The sequence below is a fragment of the Phyllostomus discolor genome, chromosome 3, assembly GCF_004126475.2.
Source record: "Phyllostomus discolor isolate MPI-MPIP mPhyDis1 chromosome 3, mPhyDis1.pri.v3, whole genome shotgun sequence".
Taxonomy (NCBI): domain Eukaryota; kingdom Metazoa; phylum Chordata; class Mammalia; order Chiroptera; family Phyllostomidae; genus Phyllostomus; species Phyllostomus discolor.
In genome coordinates, this window is record NC_040905.2 from 214,246,684 (window position 1) to 214,272,961 (window position 26,278).

The 26,278-nt window shown below is 62.0% G+C and overlaps 2 protein-coding genes across 2 annotated transcripts; both read right to left on the minus strand.

The window, feature by feature from the left end:
- Nucleotides 1-735: 735 nt before the first annotated feature.
- On the minus strand, nucleotides 736-6,317 carry NPDC1 (neural proliferation, differentiation and control 1). Its single transcript, XM_036022501.1, is given in 12 exon segments — nucleotides 736-907; nucleotides 1,020-1,116; nucleotides 1,281-1,350; nucleotides 1,353-1,365; nucleotides 1,448-1,509; nucleotides 1,512-1,531; nucleotides 1,606-1,675; nucleotides 1,757-1,829; nucleotides 1,831-1,944; nucleotides 2,015-2,148; nucleotides 3,219-3,365; nucleotides 6,010-6,317. Coding segments are annotated over 12 exon segments (990 nt in total). The 5' UTR covers nucleotides 6,122-6,317; the 3' UTR covers nucleotides 736-829.
- A 1,480-nt stretch (nucleotides 6,318-7,797) lies between these two features.
- ENTPD2 (ectonucleoside triphosphate diphosphohydrolase 2) lies at nucleotides 7,798-13,701 on the minus strand. Its single transcript, XM_028529360.2, has 9 exons — nucleotides 13,329-13,701; nucleotides 11,904-12,027; nucleotides 11,180-11,327; nucleotides 10,817-10,976; nucleotides 10,509-10,736; nucleotides 9,823-10,080; nucleotides 9,619-9,738; nucleotides 8,518-8,664; nucleotides 7,798-8,428 (listed from the first exon to the last, which is right to left on the minus strand). The coding sequence occupies exons 1-9, from the start codon at nucleotides 13,443-13,445 to the stop codon at nucleotides 8,225-8,227; spliced, it is 1,506 nt and encodes a 501-aa protein (XP_028385161.1). The 5' UTR covers nucleotides 13,446-13,701; the 3' UTR covers nucleotides 7,798-8,224.
- Nucleotides 13,702-26,278: the final 12,577 nt, after the last annotated feature.

Consider the following 26,278-nt stretch of genomic DNA (forward strand, 5'->3'; position numbering starts at 1 on the left):
CTGCACCCCGTTTTCTCTGTAGCTGTCTCCCCTAAAGGTGCAGGGGACGTGACGGTGGACACGCCCTGGTCCTCATCGCCTGCCCCCACCCCACATGGTCCCCAGCCCCCGCACCTGCACCCCCCACGCCCCACACCGTGTCGGCCGCAGGGGCCCAGGCTGGAGGCTGGGGCGAAGCCACAGGCAAGGCCTGCATCCTGTTCCTCCCGCCTCCCGGCCCAGGTGGGCAACCAGCTGCCAGGTGTCTGTGGGCACCCGCTCCCCGCCCTCCTCCTCCTACACGGGACAGGGTACTTCGGGGGATGGCACCGTGCCCCCTTCCCATTTGGGGCAGAAGTGTTGGGGGTGAGGCCTGGAAGCCGAGGGGGGCGGGGGTGACCCTCTGAGTCCGAGGTCAGCTGAAGCCCCGCTTCCCAGCAGGGTGCAGAGGTGCCCCCCTCTCAGTGGCGGGGCTGCAAGCCACAGGGCCCCGCTCCACGCCCCCCGCCCCAAGCCGAGGCCCCCAACGCTGGGGCTGGGTCTGGGTCTCCAGCCCCCGGGCCCAGGTCTGAGATGCACTTGAACGGGCCTGCCGGCAGCATTCCCGTCCCTGCGCGGTCGGTCTGCGGGGTCCCCCCGCCCCCCTTGGGGGCGCAGACCCTGGAGAGCAGATCCAGGAAACAGAAGGTGCCCTGCCCCCCGGGGGGTTCCGGCCGGCACCCCGGCCGGCCACACACACACACACACACAGCCAGATGTCAGACGCGGTTTCTTTATTGGGAAACGCGGGTCCTTGGCCCCCCGCCCGCGGACCCACTGGTCCCCGAGAGAGGGGGCCTCGACCTTCCTGTCACTGCGGCGGGGGCGGCAGGGGCGCGGACAGCGAGGAGTGGTCGAACAGCGGGTTCCGCACCTCCATCTCGCCGGTCTGCAAAGGTGGGGCGTCAGGCGGGCTCGGGGGGAGCGGGTGGGGGCGGCGGGGCTGGAGGAAAGGCCCCCGAGGAGCCTGCCGCCGCCCCCACCCCCACACCCGCACTCACCGGGGCCAGGCCCGGGCACTCGTACACCGTGAAGTCACCATCTTCGTTCTCCTCGTCCGAGGAGGCCGAGTCCAGCTCCTTGGGCGGCTCTTTATGCCTGGTGGGGGCGGGATGGCCGGGTCCGCCCACACCTTCCATGTGCAGGGCCCAAGATGGGAAGCGGGCGCTCGGCCACTCCGCGGGCGCGCGGGACGGGGGCAGCGGGGCCTGGGAAGGGGGTCGGGGCAGGGGCGGGGGGGGGGGGGCGGTTCCGCGCGGGGCATCTCACCGCTCCAGCACCGCATCTGCTGCCGCTGGTGCTGGTAGTGGAACACCTCCGCGCTGTGCGCAGCCGCTGGTCCCCGGGCTGCGGAGGAGGGGGGCGGGTCAAGCCGCGGAGGAGGGCCCGGGGCCGGGAGCCGGGAGCCGGGCGGGGCGGGAGCACGCACCGAGATCTTGGGCGTCGCGGGGGAGCCCGGCGCCTGTGGGGCGGCGTAGTCGGCCTTCTGGTCAGGCGGATGTCCCGCTGCAGCCTGCGGGGGCAGAGGCGAGGCTGAGACCCGCAGGGCCGCCGCCTGCCCGCCCCCCGCCCGGCCGCCCAGCTCACCTGCACCAGCAGAGAGGCAGGGCCACCGCGAGGCCGCTGCGCCGGCCACGGAGCAACGCCACGAGGAGCACTGCGGGCGGGCGGGGCGGGCCGGGTGAGGGCGGTACCGCCTCCGGAGGGACCCTGCGCCCCGCCCGCGCGCCGGACCTACCGAGGGCGGAAGCCGGTCCACCGCGTCCGTCCCGGGGGTTCAGGGCGGAGGGGAACATGTGCAGCACAGGCCCAGGACGGCACAGGAGAACCCAGGGAGGTGTGGGTCGTGGGCGCAGGGGCTCCCGGAGTGGAGGGGAGGCCCAGGTCGGGGCCCTGGCCCCGGCCGGAGAGCCCCGGGGTGGCGGCGGCTGCAGAGAGGAGGCGAATTAGCGCCGCGGAGCCGGGCGGGGTGGGGAGATGGGGTAGGGGACTCACCAGCCTCCAGGAGCCGGTGGGGCGCCTCAGGCTGGGGTAAGGCCGTGAGCTTCCAGCGCCCTGCCTCCTGCCGGGCTAGCTCCTGGGCCAGGAGGTCAATCTCATCTTCCAGCCTGGGCTGGGGTGGACTCTCCTCTGGGGACAAGGGGGGGCCATCAGGCGGGGCGGGGGTGGGGGGAGCCCCAGCCACTGCCTGACAACACCCCCGCAGGTGGCCTCCAGAGGGACCCATCCTGGAGCCAGCCCCCAGGCCCACACTTCCCGGCTTCTCTCTCCAGGCTCCCCCCAGGCACCAGTGGCCTGAGGACCAGGTACTAACTAGCCTGCAGGCCCCGGCCATCCTGTGTTGCCACAGTGACCAACTGGGCGGGGGAGCAGCAGCATTCCCAGGAAAAGTGGGGGTGGATCAAGAGGTGGGGGTGCTAGGGCACAAGCAGGAAGAAGCGCAGGGTGCCCCTTGCCCCCTTGCTCCTCACAAAGGGGTGGGCGGAGCACTGGGACCCCCTAACCCTGCACCCCATCACCCAGAAGGGCGGTGGCCCCCTGAAGAGTGGGGAGAGGCCCCTTTCTGTGCCCCCATCTCCAGCAGGAGGGCAGCCCTCTGGGTGACACTGGTGAAGGGGGTGACGGCCCCCTCCTCCCCGTGGTGGGCTCTGCAGGCCAGACCAAGGCTCCGAGCAGACGCCCCGCCCAGCGGCACACCAGGGCTCCCCTAGCCCTCCCGGCCCCTGCCCCACCACCGCCAGGAACAGGCCCCTCCCCTCCGGGGAAGCCCCTCCCACGGGCCCAGACTCCTGGGCACCCCCCGGGGCCCTTGGTGTCACCACCGCCCGGAGTCGCACCCCAAGTCACTCAGCCTCTGCTGGCCTCCCCCAGTCTGGGCTCGGGGTGGTGGGCGGGCACCCCAGCGTGCAGGGAGGGAAGCAGTGAGCACCGGTGGGGCCGGCAGGGGAAGTGGGCGACTGGGGGATGGGGCAGAACTTGGGGGACCCTGCCTCTCCCAGAGCCCCCCAGGATGTCACGTCGGACATCCCCGCCTCAGCCCACCACTGGCTCTGGGCCGGTGCCATCTGGAAAGGACCAGGAGGCCACCTGGAGGGTGGCGGGAGAGCGCCCGGCACCCCACGGAGCTCAGGGGGCCTGGGTGGTGCTGAGGCTGAGGGTGGTGGTCAAGGTCGGGGGGGAGGGGTGCTGTGCTGCAGTACCCGGAGGCGGGCGAGCCCTGGGCACACAGAGCCCCCGCTGGTCCTCCCGGAAGGGCTGAAGGCAGGGCCCACAGACGTGGGCGCCCGGGGGGCACCGTGCCCGCCTCTGCAGGGCACAGTCCAGGCTCCCGGGGCAGGCGGCTGCGTCTGGGAAGGAAAGCGGAGGCGGGCTGAGGTCCCAGCCTGCACAGAGGCAGCACTGTCCCAGGCACCCCTCCCCCACCCCACGGAGTTGGCCGGACCCGGCTCCGGCCATTGTTCCGGGCAGGCCCTTCCTCCCCGTGGCCGGGGACCAGCAGCAGGAAGACAAACAGTGCTAACACTTATCAGAGCTGCCCGCCCCACCCGCTCCCCAGAGTCCGTCTCCCAGCCTGCGCCAGCCCTCTGCGCGGAAACTGCCCCTCACTGTCCGCACGGCGCCGCACCGAGCTCCCCGGAGCCAGGCGGGGCCGCCCACCGCTTCCCGCCTCTGGCCTGGGCTCCCGGCGCGGGGGCCTGCCCACACTGGGGGCCCCGGGGCAGGGCTCAGGCCTCTCTCTGGCTCCAGGGCAGCAAAGGATGCTGGCCTCCCCTCCCCCGCCCTCAGGGGCGCCCTCCTGCCCAGTCATGCCCTCCTCCAGCCCTCAAGAGCGCAGCCAGGGCCAGGGCAGAGCCAGCACCCGGCCTGGGTGGCAGCGCTCCCCTCCTGTCCCGCCTCCGGCTTGTCCCCGGGGCACAGGGGCTGCTGGGCTGGGGATGCCTGGGATGGAGTCGGCCAGCCTCACTGGAGTCGGACACGGGCATGCCTGGGGCTCCGGCCAGGCCCAGGTCCTGGTCCAGGGCCCAGACCAGAGTCCTATACACATGGCCAATGGATCCCATCCCGATGCTGGGGGACAGAGGGCAGGGTCCCCTCTGCCTCAGTTTCCCCTCTGGCACAGAGGACGCATGGCCCCAAGCCGAGGAATGCCCTGAGCACTGGGACGGGGCGCTGGACGGCAGAGCCGCAGGGCCGGGGGACAGCCCCCAGGACCGTCAGCCCTGCTGGGGGAGGCACGGGTGTCGGCGTCTCTGGAGGACCAAGACTCCTCTCAGCCAAGGCTCTCACACTGCAGGGGGGTCGCCGAGGTCCAGGGCGGCCCGGGGGATCAGGGGATGCCCAGCCCCGCCCGCCCTTCCCCAGACCCTGGCAGGCCTGGCTCGGTTTTTGTGCTGGCTGGACACGGGCAGCGGTCGGCCAGAGGCGTCCACTCCAGGGGCTCCAGCGGCCTCTGTCCTGCACGGCCGGGGCCGGCGGGCGCCAGTGTCAGGGAGCGGGGCCCGGGGTTTGGGCTTGTTAAATATTAAGCCTGAGCCAGCAGGTCTGTCCGGACCGCACCCAGCAGCTGGGCGCCTGGGTAGCTGGGCGCTCCCTGCCCCTGGCGCTGAGGACCCAGAGCGCACCAACCAAGGGCAGGGGCCTGAGGCCCAGCGCTGGCTGCAGGCCCTGGTTTCCGGGGCCCCCACTGCCAGCCCCCCAGCCCAGGGAGAGGCGGCGGCTGCTCTGGAGGCCGCCGGAAAGGTCCCCACTCCAGCCTCAGGGTGCAGCAGGAGGTTCCAGGAACAATGGCAGCGGAAGAGTGGCTGGCACCCCACCCCACATCTGGGGGAGCATGGCACCTGCCCACCCCGGGGGCTCAGCACTACGGCTGCAGCCCATCTCCTCGGGAGGCCCCACCCTCGGGCTCCTGGAGCCCGGCTGTCAGTGGGCGGCCTGTGCCATCCCTGGCCCACCAAGCTCTGGCCCTTGGGCCCCCTCCCCCGGTCACGCCAGCCTCCCACCTGGAGGGGCTGTGCCCAGGAGGTAGCCTGCCTTGCCCTGGCCCCGAGGCCACACACAGACAACCATGTTGCCCAGCTGAGCATTCCAGCACACCAGTCACTTAACTTCCCGGTGCCTCCGCTTGCTCATCTGTAAAATGGGCTGAAAACAGCACCTCCCTGTGGGGCTGCCAGGAAAACGGAGTGAATGTGTGGGCACAGTGTCCCAGCTCAGCCCCCTGGGGCTCCAGGTCCCCGCGGACCATCGCTGCCTGGAACCTTGGTGCCCATCTGGGAGGCAGGGAGGGTCTCCCAGGACCTCAGGGCTCCGTGGAGTCCACCCGGGGAGGCGCCCCTCGACCCCTACCACAGAAGGTGGGATGGCCGCAGCAGGGTCTCCATGGCAAAGGGTGCAGGAAGGAGCCTGAGACTGCAAGCTGCTCCTGTCTCCGCTGAAGACAAAAAACCGGACCCCAAGGCTGAGACAAGCTGTTACACACCCTAGGAACCTTCAGACCGCCACTATGGCAGCCCAGCGAGGGACGCGTTCCACACCGCCCGAAGCATGGGGACGGGCAGATGAGCACTGGTACCCCGAGCCAGGACAGACAGGGGCAGCAAGGCACCCGGGGCCAGGCCCGCCCGGCGCAGCACCAGGGAAACGCACACAGACAGGCCGCCGGCGGCAGGCCCACGCGCAGAGCCCTCCCGAGACACAGACAGGCTCACGGACTCAGAGACAAAGCCAAGAAGCGCGTGAACTTCGGGCTCGCCACCAGGAACCCCGGAGAAGCCCTAACCAGCGGCGCCCTTCAGGGCCCTGCGGGCCCGTTGCCCCCATCCCGCACGAGGCAGGGCCCGCGCGGCTGTCAGCGGGCCTGGCCTGAGCGGCCTGCGGGCCCAGGCGAAGGCGGCGGCGCCGAGAATGACGGCGGCGCCGCGCAGCACGACCCCCGCCCGGCGCACCCGGCCCCGGGGCGCCCTGCGACCTGCGCCGAGCGCTGTCGCTCACCCGGGCGGCCAGCAGCGGCACCGCGCAGGGCGACTCCGAGGACTAGGCCGGAGAGCAGCAGCCGCAACAGCCGCAGGTGCCGCGGGGAAGGCGGAGGGACGGGCGTCGCCATCCTTCAGCGCCGCCGCCGGGGCAGCATGGCACCGCGAGGCCCGGGGCTGGGCGCGGGCTCCCGGCGCCGCGTCGGCTGAAGCGGCGGATGAGGAAGAGGAGGTGGAGGCCGAGGAGGAGCAGGAGGAGGAGGAGGAGGAAAAGAGGAGGTGGAGGCGGCGTTGACGCTGCGGCAAAGGATCCGGGATGCGGGCGCGGCGACAAGGCAGCGCGCTGGGAGTGCGCCTGCGCGCTCCACCTGCGGGGGCGGGACCGCGCCTCCAGCTCCAGCCCCTCCCCCCTCTCGCGCTCTGACCGACCCCCGATTCTCCGGGTTTCTGGGTGCCTCAACCTCCGCGGCCTCTGCACCCGAGGATCTTCTCTGTTCTCCGAAAACCCGGGTAGAGACTGGCGGGGTGGGGGGGCTTCCCCGGATGCGCTTCTCCCGCTCCCCCCCGCCCCCCGTCCCCGTGGGGCTGCCACCTCCCGCCCTACCCGCCGGAACGGGAGACCTGGCCGGGTCTGGAGGCGCAGCCCCGGGGAACACGGGGACGCCAGGCGCACAGGACGCACAGGCGTGCCCGAAGGCGCAGCGGGCACTCAGAGACAGGGCTACCAGCAAACACACACGCGGAACTGGGCCGGCGGCGGCCACGGGGTTGGAACCGGGGCGGCTGCTCTCAAGCGAAGCCGCCAGGGGGCAAGAGTGGCCCGGAGCTGCGGATGAGACTCAGCTGGGAGCTGTCCGCGGTCCCCAGGTGACAGGCGGCTCTCAGTGCCCTGGGGCCCCGGGACGACGAAGCAGGTGTGGCGCCCTCGCTTGCACTCCGCTGGTGGCCTCCTGGGAGCACACTCACCCCATCTCACCGGGAACCCTCCCTCCGGCTCAAGCCGCTGAACCAGGAGGAACCCCCAACCCCGAGGGCGCGCCCTCTCGGGCCTTTGCCCTCGGAACTCAGACGGTGGGGCTGGCTGCTCTCACGTTTGTCGACTGGCTCACACACCGGCTCAAGCGGCGCGGCGCGGGGGGGTGGGGAGCAAAACAGCGATGCCCCACCGGGCGCTGACCGGGCAGAAAAGGGGTCTGAGCTCAGGTCCCAGAAAGGTCGGCGCAGGCGGGACGTGCAGCGAAGACCACGCGCTCGCACACCGGCCCTGGCGGGAGAACGCCAGGCTGAGGGGAGGGGCCGCAGGCGGGGGCGGGCTGGTGCCTCCCCCGGGCGTGGAAAAGCACCCAAGCGGGAGGGGAGCGCTCTGTCTCCCCGCGCGCTGGCCAAGCTCGGCTCTGGAGCCAGGCTCTCGGCTCCTCCCTCCCAGAGATGGAGCCCGCGTCCCTCCTGGCCCTAGGCTCAGCGTCCCTGCACGGCACCGCCTGGGCGCCCTCCACCCGGCTCTTCCAGCGCCGAGCGACCCCAGGCGTCTGCCTTGCTCACGACCCACCCTCTCCGGCACCCGCACCCGCACCCGCACCCCGGGCCCGCCCTCCGCAAGGGCCCGGCCTCCTGCCCGGCCTAGGCCCCTGACGCGGGGCTGGGGGTGCTGCAGGAGCTCTCACGGCCAGAGAAGACTCCCCCGCCGGCCACCCAGCAGCCACGCCAGGCCACCAGGGTGGCGCAGGGACCACGCGGTCAGCACTGCCCCAGGGCTGGACGCAGAGAGGAGGCAGGAGGGGCAGGCGGGCAGCAGCAGCCGCCTGTCCACCGCTTTAGGAAAAAACGTTTTATTACAAAGTTTTACAAGCAGGCACTGGGCCGGCCCTAGCCTGTGGGCTCTGACTCTTCCCCCTAATACAGATCCGAGTGGAGGGGGGTGTCTCGGAGGACCCCGATTATCAGGATAAAGGCTCCACTTCCTGGAGACCCACCCTGTAGTAACAGGCTGAGGGGTATGGGGTGTCTGCTCACCCACCCCTGCAGGAGAAGGGGCACGAGGCCTCGAGACGGAGACAAGGCTGGGCAGGCTCAAGGGGCTAGGTTCGGTTCCCTTCGCGCTCCCGGCCCCCCGTGGGAGCGGGTGCTAGCGTCTCCGTCTCGGTTTCCGGGCCGCGTTGGGGGCAGAGGTGTGGAGGGCGGTCGGGTGAGGGATCGGGGGACACGGAGCTGGGGCAGCTGCCCCCAGCCGGTCGCTAGATGGCGCTCGGCGACTCGGCGGAACGCGCTCGGAGCACCAGCAGGACCAGCGCCGCCAGGAGCAAGGCGCCGAAGAGCACGAAGAGGATCACCCAGGGGATGCAGTTGATGCCCTTGCGCAGCCCCGGCCGCTCGGCGGGGATCATGTTGGTCAGGTTCAGCATGTAGCCGAGCGCCCAGCCGACCTCAGTGTCCCCGACCTGCGGGTGACGAGCGCGGACTCAGCCTTTACGCAGCCCCGGAGGCCCCGCCTCCACCCCGGAGGCCCCGCCCTCCCGCTGCTCCCCACCTTCTTCTCGAAGGTCACGCGGCTGAAGGCGGGCTCGTCAAAGCGGTAGCCCCTGCTCAGGAGCTGCTGCACGAACGTGGCCCCGGCGCAGTATCTGGACAGGCGGTCCTCTTCCCCCCGCGACAGCGAAGGCGCCCAAGCCTTCAGCTGAGACGCAGGTGGGACAGTGTTGGGCCCTGGGCTCCCAGGAGGTCTGGGCCCCACCAGGCAGGTGGCCAGCCACGTGTATACCACCAGTGCACGCCCACGCGCACACACACGCGCGCACACACACACGGGGAATGTTGGGTAGAAAGAGGCAGAAGGACCACGACCAGGCAAGCCCTTCCTCGAGGAAGAAAAGTGTGACTTTGGGGTGGCGGGGAGCCCCATGCGTGGGAGGTGGACAAGGAGGGGACAGCAGGGGCAGCCACCAGAGAGCTGCGGGCTGCTGCAACCTCAGCATGCCGTCGGGGGCACAGAGGGAGCTCCAGGCTTGAGCCCCAGCCCAGACCCTGGGCTTGCCTCTGACCCCCCCTCCCTCGCCTCCGACCCCCAGTCTGTCTGCCACCACACACAGAGAGGACAGGGACCCGCCCCTGCACCGAGCTCACGGACACTAAGTGTAATTCTTCCAGAGTCCCTGGTGGGCAGCTTACGCCTCACCGGCCCTGACCTCCCCACCCCCCCCCCGACCCCCCCAGCCTCTACTTGGCACCTGTGTCTGGCTAGGAGCAGGAGCCAGAATCCTGGAGGCTGCCTTCAACTCCCGCTCCTGACCTGAGGCCTGCCTGTCGCGCCTGCTAAGTCTCGCTCGAGGCCTACGCCTGCGCCCCCCACCCCGGCCGGCGGCCCGGCTCCCACAGCCACACCCACTGCCTGCCCACTGTTCTGCTGGCCCCCAGGTCGTGGTTGGAGGCGGAAGCCTCAGGCGGCTTCGGCAGCCCCGCTGCTGCCCTGCCACTGTCCGGGTCCGACCAGCGGCGTGTCCTTGACCACACAGGGCCCTCTGAGAGGCCAAGCCGGCCCCCCCATTTTTCAGGCAATGAGTGCCTGGGAAGCTGGGCGGCTGGCTGAGCCCCCTCCCCGCCCCAGGCCCTGGAGGAGGGGCGCAGGCCTCACCTGGCTCCACGTCTGCCGGCAGACGGCGGCCACGGCGGTCTCCAGCTCCTCCGGGGTGGTCACGGGCAGCCGCATTACCGATCTCAGGAAGTCCACGGTGTGGAAGAACCCCGAGAAGGCCTGCCGGGGGGGTGCGGCCACACTGACCCCCGGCCCCGGGCGTGGCAGTGTGTCGCCTCCCCCCCCCCCCCCCCCCGGACTCACCATGAAGTCCCCAGCCATGGGCGGCTGGAAGACGCTGTTGAAGGAGCATCGAGAGAAGGGGCAGGACGAGAAGTCGAAGAGCTGCTCCACGAGGCTGCGGCAGAGGTCAGGGTCGCCGGCGCCCTCCAAGGTGACCTTTCTGCTGGGGTCGAAGGACGGGGGCCTCAGGGCTGCGGTGCACGGGGTCCCGTACACCTGTTGGAGCTCCACTTCCCTCGAGTAGCCTTGAGGCCAGCAGGGGTGGGTGCCGTGGGAATTCTGGGGGACGATGAGGGTGTGGGTCACACCACCCCCACCCCCCACCTCAGGCCCTGCCCCCCCAGGGCCCTCGGAGGGCCTCCTCAGAGGACCAGCCCGATGGTCTCCCCCGAAGCGTACTCGGTGACATCACTACAGAGCTCAGGCGCGACCCTCGGCCAGGCAGCCCTGGCCCTCCTCACCCCTCAGCCGGCGGGCGCCAGGTCCACCCCTGGCCACTGAGCCTTCACCCGCGCAGGGCCCCGCCCCTCCTGTCCTCCCAGCCAGTCACAGCTCACTGGCTCCCGCTGCCTGGAGAAGCCGTCCTGGGCACCGCTGCCCGCTGCCCTCCGGGCTCTGCCCTCTGCCCCCGGTCCCTCCCCCACTCTTCCCCCCGCCCCCGCATGGCACTGTGGTGCCGGTGGTGGGCAGGCAGGGCAGGCAGGCACCTGGAGTACGCCGGCCAGCAGCTTCTGGAGGACCTGGTTGAGGCCGTAGCAGAGGAAGCTGTGGGTGTAGACGCGGTACTGCCGGCCAAAGAGCCGCAGCTGGACCTCGTTAGCCCGGTCCTCGATCGGGCTGGCCGTCTCGAAGGTGATCTGTGTGGAGGCACCTCCCAGGTCCATGGCCCCCAGCGTCCCCTTCTTTGTTGGGTACCACTGGCCTGCCCAGCTGTACTGTGAGGAGCAAAGGCTGGGGTCAGCCAGTGACCGGGTGCCCACACCGCCCGGCTCATCGGGCTGGCTGGCTGGCCCACCTTGATGAAGTTCTCCAGCAGGTAGTTGGCAGTCACCCAGCCAAACACCCCCTCATCCTGGCCAGAGAGGATGTGGGCACCGCGGAAGTCGAAGGGGCGCTTGGTCAGCGTCTGTGTCACGGCCTCCAGCACCTTAGCCGAGGCCTCGGGTCTGGTCAGGCTGGGAGACGGGGAAGTCACTGAGAGGCATCTTTCTGGGGGCAGGGGACTGTGGCCCCGATGCCGAGGTACCTGGTGGCCCCCCGCCAGCCAAGAGGGGCCTGGCTGAGGGCTGCTGCGGCTGAGGGCATGCGGGGCCCACCCCGTGCCGGGGCTGCTGTGGGGGGCCCAGGGCCAGGAAGGTCAGGGGTCGGGCACACTCACTTGAGCAGACGCATGCCCGCTGTGGCTCCCAGGTAGAGGGGTGTGCCCGCGTGTCTCTCCTCGGGCACCTCTTGGGCCGCCTGTTCCAGGCATTTAACAAGGCTCTGACCAGCCCCAGCAGGGTTGTCCGCATAGCTGGAGATGCCGTCTAGAGGGAGGCCGTGAGAGGGGCCCGAGCCGGGTGGTCAGCCCCGGGATGGGCCACGGGCCAACAAGGCTGGGGGCCTTGGGCTCCCAAACAGGGTGGCAGCTTGAGCACCCCTTTCCGGCTGAAGCCTTCAGAGACGCCCGCGGGCAAAGGGGCCGTCCTGTGCACCACCCAGAGTCTCCGAGGCTGCCGCCGGAGCAGTGGGTGTGTGCACGGGTGCCAGGACAGAGCCCAGGGCACTGCCACTAGGCCTGGCCTCCCACGAGGCCTTCGGGGGTGCCCACCAGCTGCTCGGAGCCCCTTTTGCTCCGTCTGGGAAGTAAAGGCTGGTCCCGGGCCAGGCACGGCCCGGACCTTCTGACCCCTACCCACTTCCTTTGTGGGGTGGAAGCGCCTGCAGCTCCCAGGAGGCCCAGGGCCCTCCCTGCGTCTCGGGGCCTCCTGCAGCCCCTGTGTGGGGCGGGCCCTGAGCAGCAGGAGCAGAGGGGCCGTCGACAGAGGCTAAGGCCAGATGGGGCCTGTGAGGCCGCGCGGCGAGCGAGCACCCAGGCCGGGGCGCACCCGGGGCTGGGGGACCCTCACCATTCACTTCGCAGGAAGTGTGCTGGTGCACAATGCCCGTGCCGTTCTCTTTGTCCGCCGGCCACTTGTAGATGAACATGGCCGTGTGGGAGGAGCCGGCGTCCAGGACGATGCCGTACTGAGAGCAGGGGTGTGGGGGGTCAGGGCGGGGGCCTGAAGGGCATGCCCTCTAGCCCCACTCCTGCTTTCCACCCCACCCCGCCCTCCATCCAGCTTGGATGTCCTGAGGCTCAGAGAAGGCCAGGGACGAGGATGGGACGGGGGAGAGTGGGGCCAGGGCCCTCTTCCTCTCTGAGGGACAGGAGGGCCGCAGGCTCTGGGAGGGAGGCCCAGCTGCAGGAAGAACAGTCCGGGCCAGCTCTTCCTTCCTCACGCCCTGGTCTCTCGGACCGAGGCCCAACCTGAGGATGTGGAAGCCAGGGCCCGGGGAGGCTGGGGGGGGGGGGGCTCCTTCCTGCCAGCCCCGCCTGAAGACACCCCGCCGGGGGCCTCTGAGCCAGAGCCCCTGAGGGCCGGGCCTGCAGGGCTGAGGGGGCCATGCCGGCGGGGCCCCTCGGGCAGGTGGGACAGAAGCACCCGGCTGGCATCCACCACGTCCCGGAATCTGCTCCCCGCAAGGGCCTGGATTCCAGCAGGCAGAGCAGGGCCGGGGAACACACCCTCCTGGACCCGGAAGGGGGCGCTCCAGTCACTGCCCCCCACCCAGGGAGCTCCAGCCAGTCTCAGAACGACCCGTGCACCCACCCCGACCCCACGGGGTGGTGATCCTCGTCGGCGGAGACCCGCCCGGCCGAGGCCCATCCTGGGCTGCTGGGCCTGCTCCTCACTCACACATGCGCGCACCCCAAGCCTTCCCCACCCCCGAGACCACGAAGGGGTTAAGGGAGCCAGCTGGACTCCTGGAGGCTGGGCCTGGCCTGGCCTAGCTCACCCCAACACTTTCAAGGCCTGCCCGGTCTGACCGCCCCCCCCCCCCCCCCCCGCCAGGCCCCCCTCAAAGGCAGCCGCCACCGTCGGGACCGCGGGGAGGTGAGGAGGGTCGCCTGCGCTCAGGGACCTTCGCACTCCGTCTGGGCTGACTCCCAAACCAGGGCGCCCCGTGGGCTGCCCGGTCCCAGCCGGGGCCTGGGGCACATCCGGGGAGCAGAGAGACAGCTCCCCGGCCGCGCCCGCGATAGGCGCCGCGGAGGTTCTGCGAGCCGGGGCTTCAGCCTCCAGCGCCGAGGCTCCCCGGAAGCGCCGCCGCAGTCTGGCGGACCCGGGCCGGGAGAGGAGCGCACCGGGCCGGGCCGCTAGCCCTCTGGTCGGGAGCGGAGCGCGGGCGGGGGCCGTGGGCTGCCACGCGGGAGCCGCGGGGCCCTGCGCGGGCACCGAGCCTCCCCGCCCGCGCCCCTCCGGTGCTCCGCGCGCCGCAGGCACCTTGAGGGCGGGCGGCTCCCGCACATCTTGGGTACCGACGCACAGCAGCAGGATGCCGCAGACGCCCGCGGCGGCGAGCAGCAACGGCGGCAGCAGCCACAGCACCTTCTGGGCCATGGGCGGGCGGTGGACGGACCCGACGGAGACCGAGGGGCGGCGGGGAGCTGGGAGGCCGAGGTCCGGGCGCCAGGGGGTAGGCGCCCTGGGCGGGGCGAAGACCCGCAGCTGCCACGGCTGGCCACGCCCACTGAGTGCCGACACGCCCACCGCCCTCCCAGGGCGCGCTCTGGCAAGCGCAGGTGAGTCACCCTACCTTCCCAGCGCCCTGGTCGCAGCCCCCGCGTCCTGAGGTTGTTGCCTGCCCTCCCGCCTGTCCAGGACCCCTCACCCGGAAACTCCTACCCTCTGACCTGCCCAGCGACCCCAAGGGCCGGCCTGCACTGGCCTGTCTGCCTGTGGACACCTGCGGCTCCACGTGGGCAGGACCCGGAGAACGCCCGGTCCCTGTGGCTTTGGGCAAGAGGCGTGTCATGGGGGCGGGTTGGCTGGCTCCGAGGCAGGTGGCTCGCGGTCCTTCCTTCCCTGGGTCAGGTCCCAGGCACCCCGAGCTGACCCAGGCGGGGCTTGCCCTGTGGGTGCTGAAAGTGCAGACCTGAGCAGCCCAGCGGGCCTGTGTCTCGCGGGTCCCAGCACCAAGGCGACAGGTGAGGGTGGTAGGGGGCTTAAGACTTGGGAAATTTTAGCTCAACGTAAATAGCCATAAATCTAGCGAGTAATGTGTATGTTAAGCTTTTTGCTTCAGAAACTACAGATAAGGCCCATCTGGCGCCTGAGAAAAATCGGCTGACCTCCTGGGGTGCTGGCTGGAGATTACCGCCTGGAGACCTCCATATCGGGAAGGAGCAGGCGACTGCCCCTCCCACTGGGAGACAGCTCATTGCCCAGGATAGGAGTGCTTCAAGGACTTTCACTGCCATCTGTTTGTCTCCCCCAACCCCCTTACAGGAGGTCTGGCCAGGAAAGAATGGGAAGATGGTTTGTTAGGGAATGAACCCGCCATCTTCTCAGATCTCCGGCCATCTGAATAAAGCGCCCATAAAAGATTCAATCAAGCCCTGGCTGGCGTAGCTCAGTGGATTGAGCTCGGGCTGTGAACCAAAGTGTCACAGGTTCGATTCCCAGTCAGGGCACATGCCTGGGTTGCAGGCCATGACCGCCAGCAACCGCACATTGATGTTTCTCTCTGTCTCTCTATCTCCCTCCCTTCCCTCTCTAAAAATAAATAAACAAAAATTAAAAAAAAAAAAATTCAGTCACTGTCATTGCTTATTGGGTTTGGTAGTGACAGGCGGCACAAATGCCGGTGTCTTTTCCAGTTACAAGGATGCAGGCAGAGAAGTGCAGGATGGCTCGCCACTCCAAGTCCAGAAACAAGTGGCCCCCTGGTGCTGAGCCACCTCTGCTGCCCCCTGTGCTTGGAGGGTGGGGTCCAGAAGCCTGGAGGGGGGCTGCCAGAGGCTTCTGGAGGAGGGACCCGGAGGGGAGTCCTCAGCCCTCACGGGAGGCCTTGTGCTGGGGATGAGGGAGTCGGCCCCCGGCCAGGCTGGACAGCGTGCGTGTCCCCGGATGATGGCCGGCACAGGCTGCAGCTCGGCCCGCCCCAGAACCGGCTCTGTCCTCCCTCCCACACACAGTGTCTGGCCCCTGTGCTCGGACGCCCCCCACAGCCTGGTCACAGCTGGGCCAGTGGCCGTCCCCCTTCATGCCCTGGGCAGAGTGGGGGTTCCAGCACCAAGAACCCGGCCAAACAGAAGCCGTGTGGCAAGACCACCAGAGTGCCAGTGGCGGGGGAGGCGGGGGCCAGAAGGGTGGTGTGTGACGGGGGCAGGGGCTGGGCCACACCCTGGTCATTGGAACCGGCAGGGGCTGCTGCACTGGGACGGCTGCCCGGGCTGAGGGTCCGGGGTCACAGGCCCAGCAACAGAGCCTTTCTTTCAGTTCAGGACCTCAGGACCCCAACGGGAAGGGTGGGGACCCCGGGAGTTGGCTCAGCCTCGGAACAGCCCCGCCAGGCTGGGCCCCAGCAGAGCGTGTCTGGGTGGGGCCCTCGAGGGCTCCAGGCCCCGGCTTCCCGGCAGCCCTCCAGCCCCCTCCCCCTGGGCCCTTTCTTCCACCCAGAAAGCCTGGAGGGGGAGAGAGGCTGGGCTGGAGGCTGAAAAGGGAGAGACAAAGGCAGCTCAGAGCAGCCCCAGCCGCCCATAAAAGGGCATGAAAGGCAGGCGTGGGGGAGACCTGGTCCCCCAGGGCCCCTTCCTCCCCTCCCCGGGCCCAAGCAGGGCTCCCCGATGTCCTGAGCTGCCCTGGGATGGAGCCCCCCTCCCACCGGCCTGAGAGGATGGGGTTTGGACCCTGCCTTCGGGGAGCCGGGTGCATGGCCCAGCGCCCGGCTGAGCCCGGGGACAGGAGGGAAGGGGGCGGGAGCAGGGAACAGCCGGGCTGGGGCGGAGGCCGGGAGTGAGTTCTGTCCCCGGGAACCAGCACAGGAACGCCCCTTCTTGGCGCGCGGACAAGCCCTTCGGGAGCTAGGGCCCTGGAAGGGGGTGGGTGGGGTGGGGTGGGGTGGGGTGGGGTGGGGGGTGCGAGTGCGAGGCCAGCCCCGGCAGCGGCCCAGGGACCCGGCGCCCGGGGCCTGCGGAGCCTCAGCAGGGGCGAGGCTCCAGATGTGCGGCAGCGGGGTGCGGCCCGGCTCCAGGCTGGATGTGCCAGAGCGAGGCGTGGGCGGGCCCTCGGGAGAGGGGTCCTGGAGCCCAGGCCAGGAGCCAGACCTCCCACGCAGGGCGGGGGCGGTCACCGAGGCCTCGGCCACCTCTGCCCCAGTCTCCCCGTGGGAAACCTCAGTGTCCGGTGGCTGAAACACCTTAGCAGGTGAGGGCTCTTGGGCCTGTGTGGCCACTGGACCAGCTCTGGCCATCACAGAAAGCGGGGTGCTCATGGCTGCTGTGCTGTGGACACCGGGGCCCCCCACCAGCTGTCCTCAGGGGACAGGCTTGTCAGAGGCCCCCTCCCAGGAGGGGACCCCGTGCTGCTGGCCAGATGTCCCCGCCCCCCAGCAGAGCAGGGGACGGGGACAGTGCGGCAGCAGGTCAGAGGCCGCCTCCACCCCGACCAGGTGGGGGTGCCTGTCCCCCGCCTGCCCGCCTGTCTTCCCCTTGCGGTGCGTCCGTCCACAGCACGGTGTGGCTTCCCCGAGCCTCCGGGCTGTGTTCCACTGACCCCCTGGATGTGCCCGCTGCTCAGGCCCCGGCTGGGTCACTGCGGCCGGTGCAGCTGGTCCGTGCTGACCTCGGAGAGGGCGTGCCTCCCTGCTGTCATGGGCCCACTGAAGATTTCATTTATTTATTTTTAGAGAGCAGGGGAGGGAGCAGAGAGGAAGAGAAACAATTGATGTGAGAGAGAGATACGTTGTAGCCTATTGTGCAATCCCGACTGGGGGCGCGGCAGGCAACAGGCATGCGCCCTGAGTGGGACTTGAAACCGTGACCTTGTGGTTTGCAGGCTGGCCCTCGATCCACTGAGCCACACCAGCCACAATCATCCTTATGATTTTCTAAATCACACCATCTTTTCTCTAGATAACTTTCTTTCTTTTCTTTTCTTTTCTTTTTTTTTCTTAGAGAGGGAAGGGAGGGAGAAACAGAGAGAGAGAGAAACATCAATGTGCGGTTGCTGGGGGCCGAGAGCCAGCCCAGCCCTGCCGTCTGACACAGTCACGGAGGGAGCAGCACGTCCGCACAGCAGGCACGGCGGGGGAAAGTGCCTGGCGCTCCTCTGCTTAATCACGGTATTACTGCCCGTGCCTAGGGTCTATGTGATCTACCATGGGACTGGGACAAATGGCAGTTCCACAGGAGAAATACAGTTCTTTGAAAGTAAGCAAGAAAATGACAGCTCACTGGAGAGTGACTCCCCACCAGAGTGTCCTCCTAAGTGGGTTAGAGAGTTCAAGGAACGGGTATTGGAAAGATTATTATACACTCCTTTTCTATGAATGCTTAAGCGATCGGGACCCCCATGGTGTTTATTGCCTAAAAAAGTCAGACATCAAAGATGGAAACAAATAATAAAAATGCATCAACACCAAGGTAGATGGCAGGCAGCCAAATAGACTGAGCAAAACAAAGATTGTTACTCGCACAGGATGACAGGGTTCTGGCGCTGGAGTGAGAAGTGAGAGACAGGAACTACCACACTGACCACGAAGGCCTTCGCATGGCCTTTGCCAGTGAGCCTAGACAGCCCTGTGCCCAGCTACGTGCCCAGCTTGCAGCTTTAGAATATATAGATCAAACTTAAGGTGAGCTTTAAGGAATTGAGGTGCTATATAGTGAGGTAAAATGTGTTACTGTTTAGTTGCAAAGATTAGGAGCTAAAAACTTGCACAATAATATACAATAGAGAGCTGCTTCCTGCTTTCTGCAGAATAAGGATAAAGCAAATATGACTTAAAAACCTCAATTTTTTATTGCTTTTACATATGCCACGTGTACACACCCAACTGTATAAAAATAAAAAACTCAAGAGCCCAGCAGAGATGCCTGGCCGCTGAGCTTGAAACCGCACCTCTTGTGTCTTTCCTTCGCCGACGCCGTCCATCCACGGGGATCCCTGGACCTGCTGGAGCTGGACTCCGGCAGAGTGGCGCCTGAACAGGGACCCTTTGGTAAGCCCCCCTCGAGAATAACGGGATGGATAGGACTCCACCGTAGGGTACTGCAGACCCCCTTGTAGAAGAGAGTAAGCAAGGTAAGAAGGTGGAAAGGATTACAGAACTATTTGAGAAGTTATGGGCCATGCTGAGTCAGAAGAGAAACGGCTCTGTGTAGAAATTACTCAGCATACACTGAGTAAAAAAGAAATGAAAGTTCCTACACATAAAATCCAAACCTTTTTGGGTTTTGTGCAAGAATGTTGCTCCTGGTTCCCAGGAGAAGGTACCGTCAATCAAAAGATCTGGGGCAAAGTAGGAGAGGAATTAAAGCTATATTATGAACATCAGGGGCCAGCGGGAGTGCCAGTCCATGCTCTAGCCCTGTGGACTTTAGGAAGAGATGCATTAGACCTACAACATGAGAAAAAAGTTCTTACTAGAAAGTTAGGGACTTTGCCCGACCTGGATAGCGAACCACGTGAAAAAACTCCCTTAGTCGCTTCAACTGATTCTAACCCAAGTTTGTTTACCGTCGAAGAGGAAGATGCAGATGAAAGAGTAGATAATGAGTCTAACCAAAATAATGCAAAAAAAACGAGAATGAGGGGAAAAGTAACTTAGACCAAGGAGGCCAGTTGTCCCCCGAAGATGAGGTGGATTTAGAGGAGGCTGCAGCCACTTACCATAATGATAATGGTTAGACTTTCCCTGTACTTAGTCCTAACAAAACTACCCAGATTTATATCTAATTCATCATATGGATGACATTTTGTTAGCCCATGCTGACCGAGCAACTCTACAAAATATTTTAACAGAAACGGTGATAGTTTGACAACAGTATGGACCAAAAATAGCCCCTGAAGAAATTCAAACACAACCACCTATTTCCTGCCTCAAATGGTAGGAAATGGTCAAATGGTGTTGACCAGCACTGTGACTCACCAACCCTTACAGCTCAGAATACCTTGTCACTCTTAATGATTATCAAAAATTGTTAGGAGATATAACTTGGGTCCAACCTTACCTCATATTGACCACGGCAGAACTAAAACCCGTTTGACATACTAAGGGGAGATTCCAATCCTAAGTCCCCTCACCTTCTTACTCCTGAAGCTAAGCTTGCTTTGAAGAGAGTAGAGCAGGCAATTAATGCTCAACAGTTAACTAGAATTGATTATGATTGCCCTTGGCAATTTGTGATCTTATCTACTCCCCATACTCCTACGGGTTGCTTATGGCAGGAGGGGCCTTTGGAGTGGATTCACTTGCCGGCGTCCAGCAGGAAAATAGTGATGGCCTATCCCTCCCCGGTTGCCCAGCTAATTACAAAAGGCCAAAAAAGAAGCCAAGAATTGTTTGGCAAAGAGGCGGCTGAAATTATCATCCCTTACACAGATGAACAGTTGTCGGCCTTGCTGCAGAACAATGATGAGGGGCAGGCAGCCTTGACCGCGTTTCCGGGGCGAGTTAAACTTCATCTCCCCCCTAATCTGTTGTTGCGCTTCTTAACGGAGCATCCTGTTCTGTTTCCAAAAGTCACCTCGAACACCCCCTTTCTCCTCCCGCGGCTCTCGTTTTTACCGATGGCTCTTCTAACGGGACCGCGGAGACCATTATTGATAATACGCCCATAACTACTCAAACTTCTGAAACTTCCGCACAGAGAACAGAAATTGTAGCAGTGCTTACTGCGTTTCAAGACTTAAAACACTTGCCCTTTAACCTGCACTCTGACGCTCAGTACCCAGCGCGGTTCTTCCCGCACGTGAGACGGCCACGTCGCCGGAAAACAAGTTGGCCGTTTTCCCTTTGCCACAGAAGCTGCAGCTATTACTACAGCAGAGACCGCAGCCTGGCTTTACAGGGTACGTACGAGCGCATACATCCATTCCGGGACCTCTCCACGAGGGGAGTCGGAAATGCACTAACTCGATCTTGTGTGTTTACTGCAGCTGAAAACGCTCGACGCTCCCATGAGCTGCACCACTAAAACGCTCTGCTCCACGGTACCAGTTCCACATTCCTAGGGAGGCTGCTCGTGCTATCGTGTGTAGCTGTAGCCATTGCCCTGCTCGTTTTCCTGCTGTTGTTGCTGGAGTTAACCCTAGAGGACTTAGACCCAATGACCTCTGGCAGATGGATGTTACTCATATGCCATCTTTTGGCAAACTTTCTTATGTGCATGTTTGTACTGACACCTACTCTCATGCTATTATTGCTTCTGCACACACGGGGGAGGCATTTAAGGATGCAAGTCAGCATTTACTTCTAGCCTTTTCATATTTAAGACTCCCGGAGTCAATAAAGATGGATAATGCTCCTGCCTACACATCCACGGCTTTCAAAAAATTTTGTGCCTTTTTTCAAATCGCTCACAGCACAGGGATTCCTTATAATCCTCAGGGCCAAGGAATTGTAGAAAGAGCTCATCAAACGCTTAAAAACCAAGTAGAAAAATTACAAGATGGAGAGTTTAAGTATTGCTCTCCTCACCAAATCCTACAACTTGCTCTCTTTACAATAAACATTTTAAATGTAGATGAAAAAGACAAAACCCTCTGTATAAGCACTGGAATCCTGATTACAAGACACCTAAACCCCTGGTAAAACGGAAGGACCTCCTTACGGGGAATGGAAAGGACCAGACGTAGTCCTAACATGGGGAGGAGGATGTGCTTGTGTCTTTCAGCAGGATTCAGACTCTCCTGTTTGGATTCCTGAGCGACTTATCTGGCCACATGGCGGGGTTGCCCCCTCCTCCACCTCTCCATCTGCCAATCAACCTTCTCCACCCAATCAATCTGGAAGCAGTGACAACAGAGGAGATTCCGCCAACACCCCTGCAGATCCCTCCACCATCACAGGAAGAGGATCCTTGCCCACGACCACCCAACGTACAAATCCTACAGTCAGAGGGCCTTGTTCCTCCACTTCAGCGCTTGCACATCCATGACCCCGAGCTACACCGTTACCCCAGCTGACACCAACGACTTGCAAGAGCCACCCCCGAGGGAAGACCCCCTACTTGGGGCCAACTTAAGGCCTTAACAGAGGAAGCAGAAAACATTGTCCAAGGACAAGGAGCCACTAAGGACCCAGCCACAATTTTTGTGGCTATGCTTGCTGTTCTTGTGTGGCAGGTACCGTTTGTTTGTGCAGATTCCTCACAAGGTAATACTTTTTTGGCATATTTGCCAGAGCCTCCATTGTCGCGCCCTGTACCTTGGAGGCATGAAAATATCCCTGTGTTTGTGAATGATACTGCTCTATTGGGTGGGAGTGCCAGTTCTTTTATAACCCCATGTACTAACTTTAATTTTACCTTTCAAGGTAAAACAGGTACTCCCCCAACATGCATAAATTTTAACCCAAAAAATAATCTAACCGGGTGCGTGAATGCCGCAATTTGAACCCAATTAACTGATGTCCCTAAATCTACTCCCAATACTCGGGATCTGTGGTCCATCACTATGATGACACCAGGAGGTCCAGGATTTGGGTTTAAGTTAGGCCCCCAAAAGCACCCCCCTGGAGCAGTCCCATGTGGTCCTCCAATGGCATCAGGTCACAATTGGAATCGAGGGGACCCTCATACTGGATACCCTTTGTGGAATTATCGTGCAGCCCCACAAAGTGTAGTGTGGGGAATGCATGGAACGAAGGAGTCTATTTCAGATTGGTCTGTTAATAACCCTACCCAGAATTATAGAAACTATTTGCACGCAGCTAATGTTCGCTTTAACTGGTCTGATGACTTTGTCCCCACGCCACAGACTGTTAGTCGCTGGCACTCTCACGGCTGGGTAGCACCAATCCTTACCTATGTAGTCAATGGAACCTATTATCCCCAATTTAAACTGTGCCAATTGCTAGCTGCTACCTCCCCTCTGTTGTTACGCCACCCCTATCTACCTCCTAGACTGCTTACAGCTCAAGCATGTGTACAGACTCCTTATGCTATTTTATATCCTGGAGGAACTGGTAATCTGACTATACAAGCTACTTCTACAAGTTACGCTATATCCTGTACTGAAAGTCGCCTAACTAATTGCCTCACACCAAATAATAATGTAAAGACATTTGTGATTGTTCAGCAACCCCCTTATGTGATGCTCCTGGTTAAGCTAGATATTCCCTGGTATGATGACCCTGGCTTGCAAGCATTAGAGTTAGCTAAAAATGCACTAGAAAGACCTAAGCGTTTTGTAGCTGCTCTAATTTTAGGAATAACCACTCTAATAGCCATTATAGGATCTATAACTGCTTCTACTGCAGCCTTAGTACAACAAGTACTAAGTGCAAACTGCTCAACATGTGGATCAATTAACTCATAATATAACTTTAGCTTTAGCAGCACAAGAACGCACAGATAGAAACTTAGAAGTGAAAGTTAATGCCTTAGAGGGAGCAGTATTACATATTGGTAGTCAGTTACTTTCCCTCAAGGTCCGGCTCACTGTGAAATGCCATGCAGATTTTAAATGGATTTGTGTTACCCCTTTGTCTTATAACAGCCCTGAAATTTCTGGGGAACGAATTCAACACCATCTTACAGGACTGTGGAACCACAGTGACTTCGGGTTTGATTTGCACACCTTGCAACAAAAAATTAAAGATATCAGTTCCTCTCCTCATGATGTAATACCTGCTGCCCAAATAGCCTCCTCCTTTGTAGAACAATTTAAATCTTACATAGCTCAGCAAAACTTTATCCCTTTTATTAGAAACCTCGCCATTATCATTCTTGTGGTCCTTATTGCCGTTTATCTTTTTCCAGTCATCATCAGACTCCTAAGCAGACTCAAATAACAAAACAGCTACGCAAGTAGAGCTTCAAAAACTGCATTTAAAAAACAAAAAAGGGGGAGATGCTGAGAGCCAGCCCAGCCCTGCCGCCTGATACAGTCACAGAGGGAGCCGCACGTCCGCACAGCAGGCACGGCGGGGGGAAGTGCCTGGCGCTCCTCTGCTTAATCACGGTATTACTGCCCGTGCCTAGGGTCTATGTGATCTACCATGGGACTGGGACAAATGGCAATTCCACAGGAGAAATACAGTTCTTTGAAAGTAAGCAAGAAAATGACAGCTCACTGGAGAGTGACTCCCCACCAGAGTGTCCTCCTAAGTGGGTTAGAGAGTTCAAGGAACGGGTATTGGAAAGATTATTATACACTCCTTTTCTATGAATGCTTAAGCGATCGGGACCCCCATGGTGTTTATTGTCTAAAAAAGTCAGACATCAAAGATGGAAACAAATAATAAAAATGCATCAACACCAAGGTAGATGGCAGGCAGCCAAATAGACTGAGCCAAACAAAGATTGTTACTCGCACAGGATGACAGGGTTCTGGCGCTGGAGTGAGAAGTCAGAGGCAGATACTAACCACATTGACCATGAAGGCCTTCGCATGGCCTTTGCCAGTGAGCCTAGACAGCCCTGTGCCCAGCTACGTGCCCAGCTTGCAGCTTTAGAATATATAGATCAAACTTAAGGTGAGCTTTAAGGAATTGAGGTGCTATATAGTGAGGTAAAATGTGTTACTGTTTAGTTGCAAAGATTAGGAGCTAAAAACTTGCACAATAATATACAATAAAGAGCTGCTTCCTGCTTTCTGCAGAATAAGGATAAAGCAAATATGACTTAAAAAAACCTCATTTTTTTTTATTGCTTTTACATATGCCACGTGTACACACCCAACTGTATAAAAATAAAGAACTCAAGAGCCCAGCAGAGATGCCTGGCCGCTGAGCTTGAAACCGCACCTCTCGTGTCTTTCCTTCGCTGACGCCATCCCCCCACGGGGAACCCCTGGACCTGCTGGAGCTGGACTCCGGCAGCTGGGGGCCGTGGCCTGCAACCCAGGCACGTGCCCTGACTGGGAATCGAACCTGTGATGCTTTGGTTCGCAGCCTGCACTCAATCCACTGAGCTACGCCAGCCAGGGTAGATTACTTTCTTATGAGAGTACGGTGTGTTTTATGTATGACATACGAAGTTCACGTTAGTTGACTGTTTCTGTTTTCAGAAGACTCCGAGTCAACAGTTGGCTCTCAATGGTCACATTTTGGGGGAGCTGGAGTTCTATGTGAGTTTGTGGCTGTGTGGGGGTGCAGCGCCCGGGCCCTGCATTGTTCACGGGTCAGTGGCACCCCGACACCGACGCTCTGGCTGTGCGGTCCCCACGGACCCCCTCCCTGCCCCTTCGTTTCCTCCCTCAACGAGCCTGGCCTTGCTGATGGCCACCCTTTGGTCCGCCTGGCCTGGGGCTTGCTTTCTGCGGCATGGGCAGGGGGTGTCCAATTCCTGCCTTCCCACCTGGGGAATGGCTTGTCCCAGCACCGGGACACACGGCACGCGTGGGCCCTGAGGTTGACAGGGGACTCAAAACTTGGAAAATTTTAGCTTAAGGTAAAAAGCTGTAGGTGTAGCAAGTCATGTGTATGGTAAGCTTTTGTTTCAGAAACTACAGATAAGGCCCATCCTGGCTCCTGGGAAAAGCAGCCAACCTCCTGGGGCCCTGGCTAGAGATGACCGCCTGGGGACAAGTTGGAAGCATCCGGGCCTTTTGTGTGACCACCGCCCCCCCTTGGGAACAGCTAACTGCCTGAGAGAACAGGAAGGGAGAACAGGAAGGCTGCAGTTTCGATCACCTAATCCTCCCTGAATCTCAAAGCCCTCATCCCACCTTGTTTGTCCTCCCCACCCCCTTATAAAAGGTCTGGCCAGGAAAGAGAAGGGAAGATGGTGTGTTAGGATATCAACCCACCATCTTCTCAGATCGCCGGCCATCTGAATAAAGGGCCTATAAAAGATTCAATCGCTGTCATTGCTTATTGGATTTGGTAGTGACAGGCAGCCCAAACGCCGGTGTCTTTTCCGGTTACATATTTTGGCGAGTCCGTTCGGGGACAGACTTTGGGACTCCCTGGTAAGTTTGGGTGTTTGCGGGGAGTCCCATTGGCTGCCTGGACTGAGGGGCCCTTGGGGGCTTGGAGTCAGAGAATCCCAAGCAGCTGCCAAGTGATTTCACTTGGGGATTCTCACCCCTTGCTCCCAGCACCTCTCCTCGCGCATCACACTGGATCGAATCGTTGCGCTTTCTGGTTCAGGTTGAAATCCCGGGTCACAACTTAGGTCATCTGTTCTGTTTGGGTACCGTCTGGTCCGCAAGGACATCTGTCTGGTCTGAGAGGACTTCCGTTGGGAGCCCCGCGGAGTTCCGACTGGTAGAATGGGGGGAAAGCCTCCATTCCGCGAAACGGCCCTTTGGGCCAGTTGTAATTTGACAACTTATGAGCGTGTATCGAAAGCGTATGTTGTTTTGTTGTAGTACTGTTCTGTTTGTGTCCTGTATAATTTAGACCCAGGAGAGTGCTGGTCACTGAATGGGTCTTTAAATTACTGTATTATACTGTAACAAAAGTTGTTTTGTCAAAATCAGGGAAGTAGGACAAATTGCCTTACCTAGAAGTTTTTGAGTTTACGTGATAAAGATGCATGCAGAGTTAAAAAGGAAAAAAGAGAGGAAAGTGAGTTAATAGCTCAGAGAAAAGAGAATTTACATATGAAAGACAGAAGGTCAGAGCAGAGGGGCCAAGAAGATCTAGGTATTAAGGCCAGCTGCAGGCTGGTCAGAGTTCCTGCAGCCCCAGGGCATCCACTCCTGGGAGTGAAATGGGAAAAGTGCGCCTGAACTGGCATCGCTATCTTGAATCGGTCAAGAAACCAGATTCGGTGGAGGAAAAGCCCCCACCGGGGCAGGGCACTATCCTTTTTGGAGACTTTTCAGTGCGAGTAAGGTCAGAAGGCCAGTCTGCTAGATGTTGTCTGGCACATACTCTGTTTCCTACAGTGGACCTGTGAAACTGGAAAAGCTCAAACCCTTCTTATGGACATAACCCTGCTAAAATGACTGATTTGATCGCGCCAGTTTTTGCCATTTATCATCTCAATTGGCCAGACATAGAAGCCCTATTGAATTCTTTGCTTCAGTAAGGGGGATGAGCAGAGGCTCGTGTTGGATAAGGCAAATGGAGAGGCTCGGAGGTTATGCCAAGAAAAGCCAGATGGGGCTCTGGGCCTTCCCAGGGCAGTACCTATCGCTGAGCCCAACTGGGACCCTTAAGGGGATGGCCTTTCTCTCTTAAGAGTGTTATAAGAGATGCCTCCTTGAGGGAATGGGAAAGGCATCCCTGAGCAGAAAGTCTGAGTAAGTGCAGGTCGTGCAACAGAAATCCACAG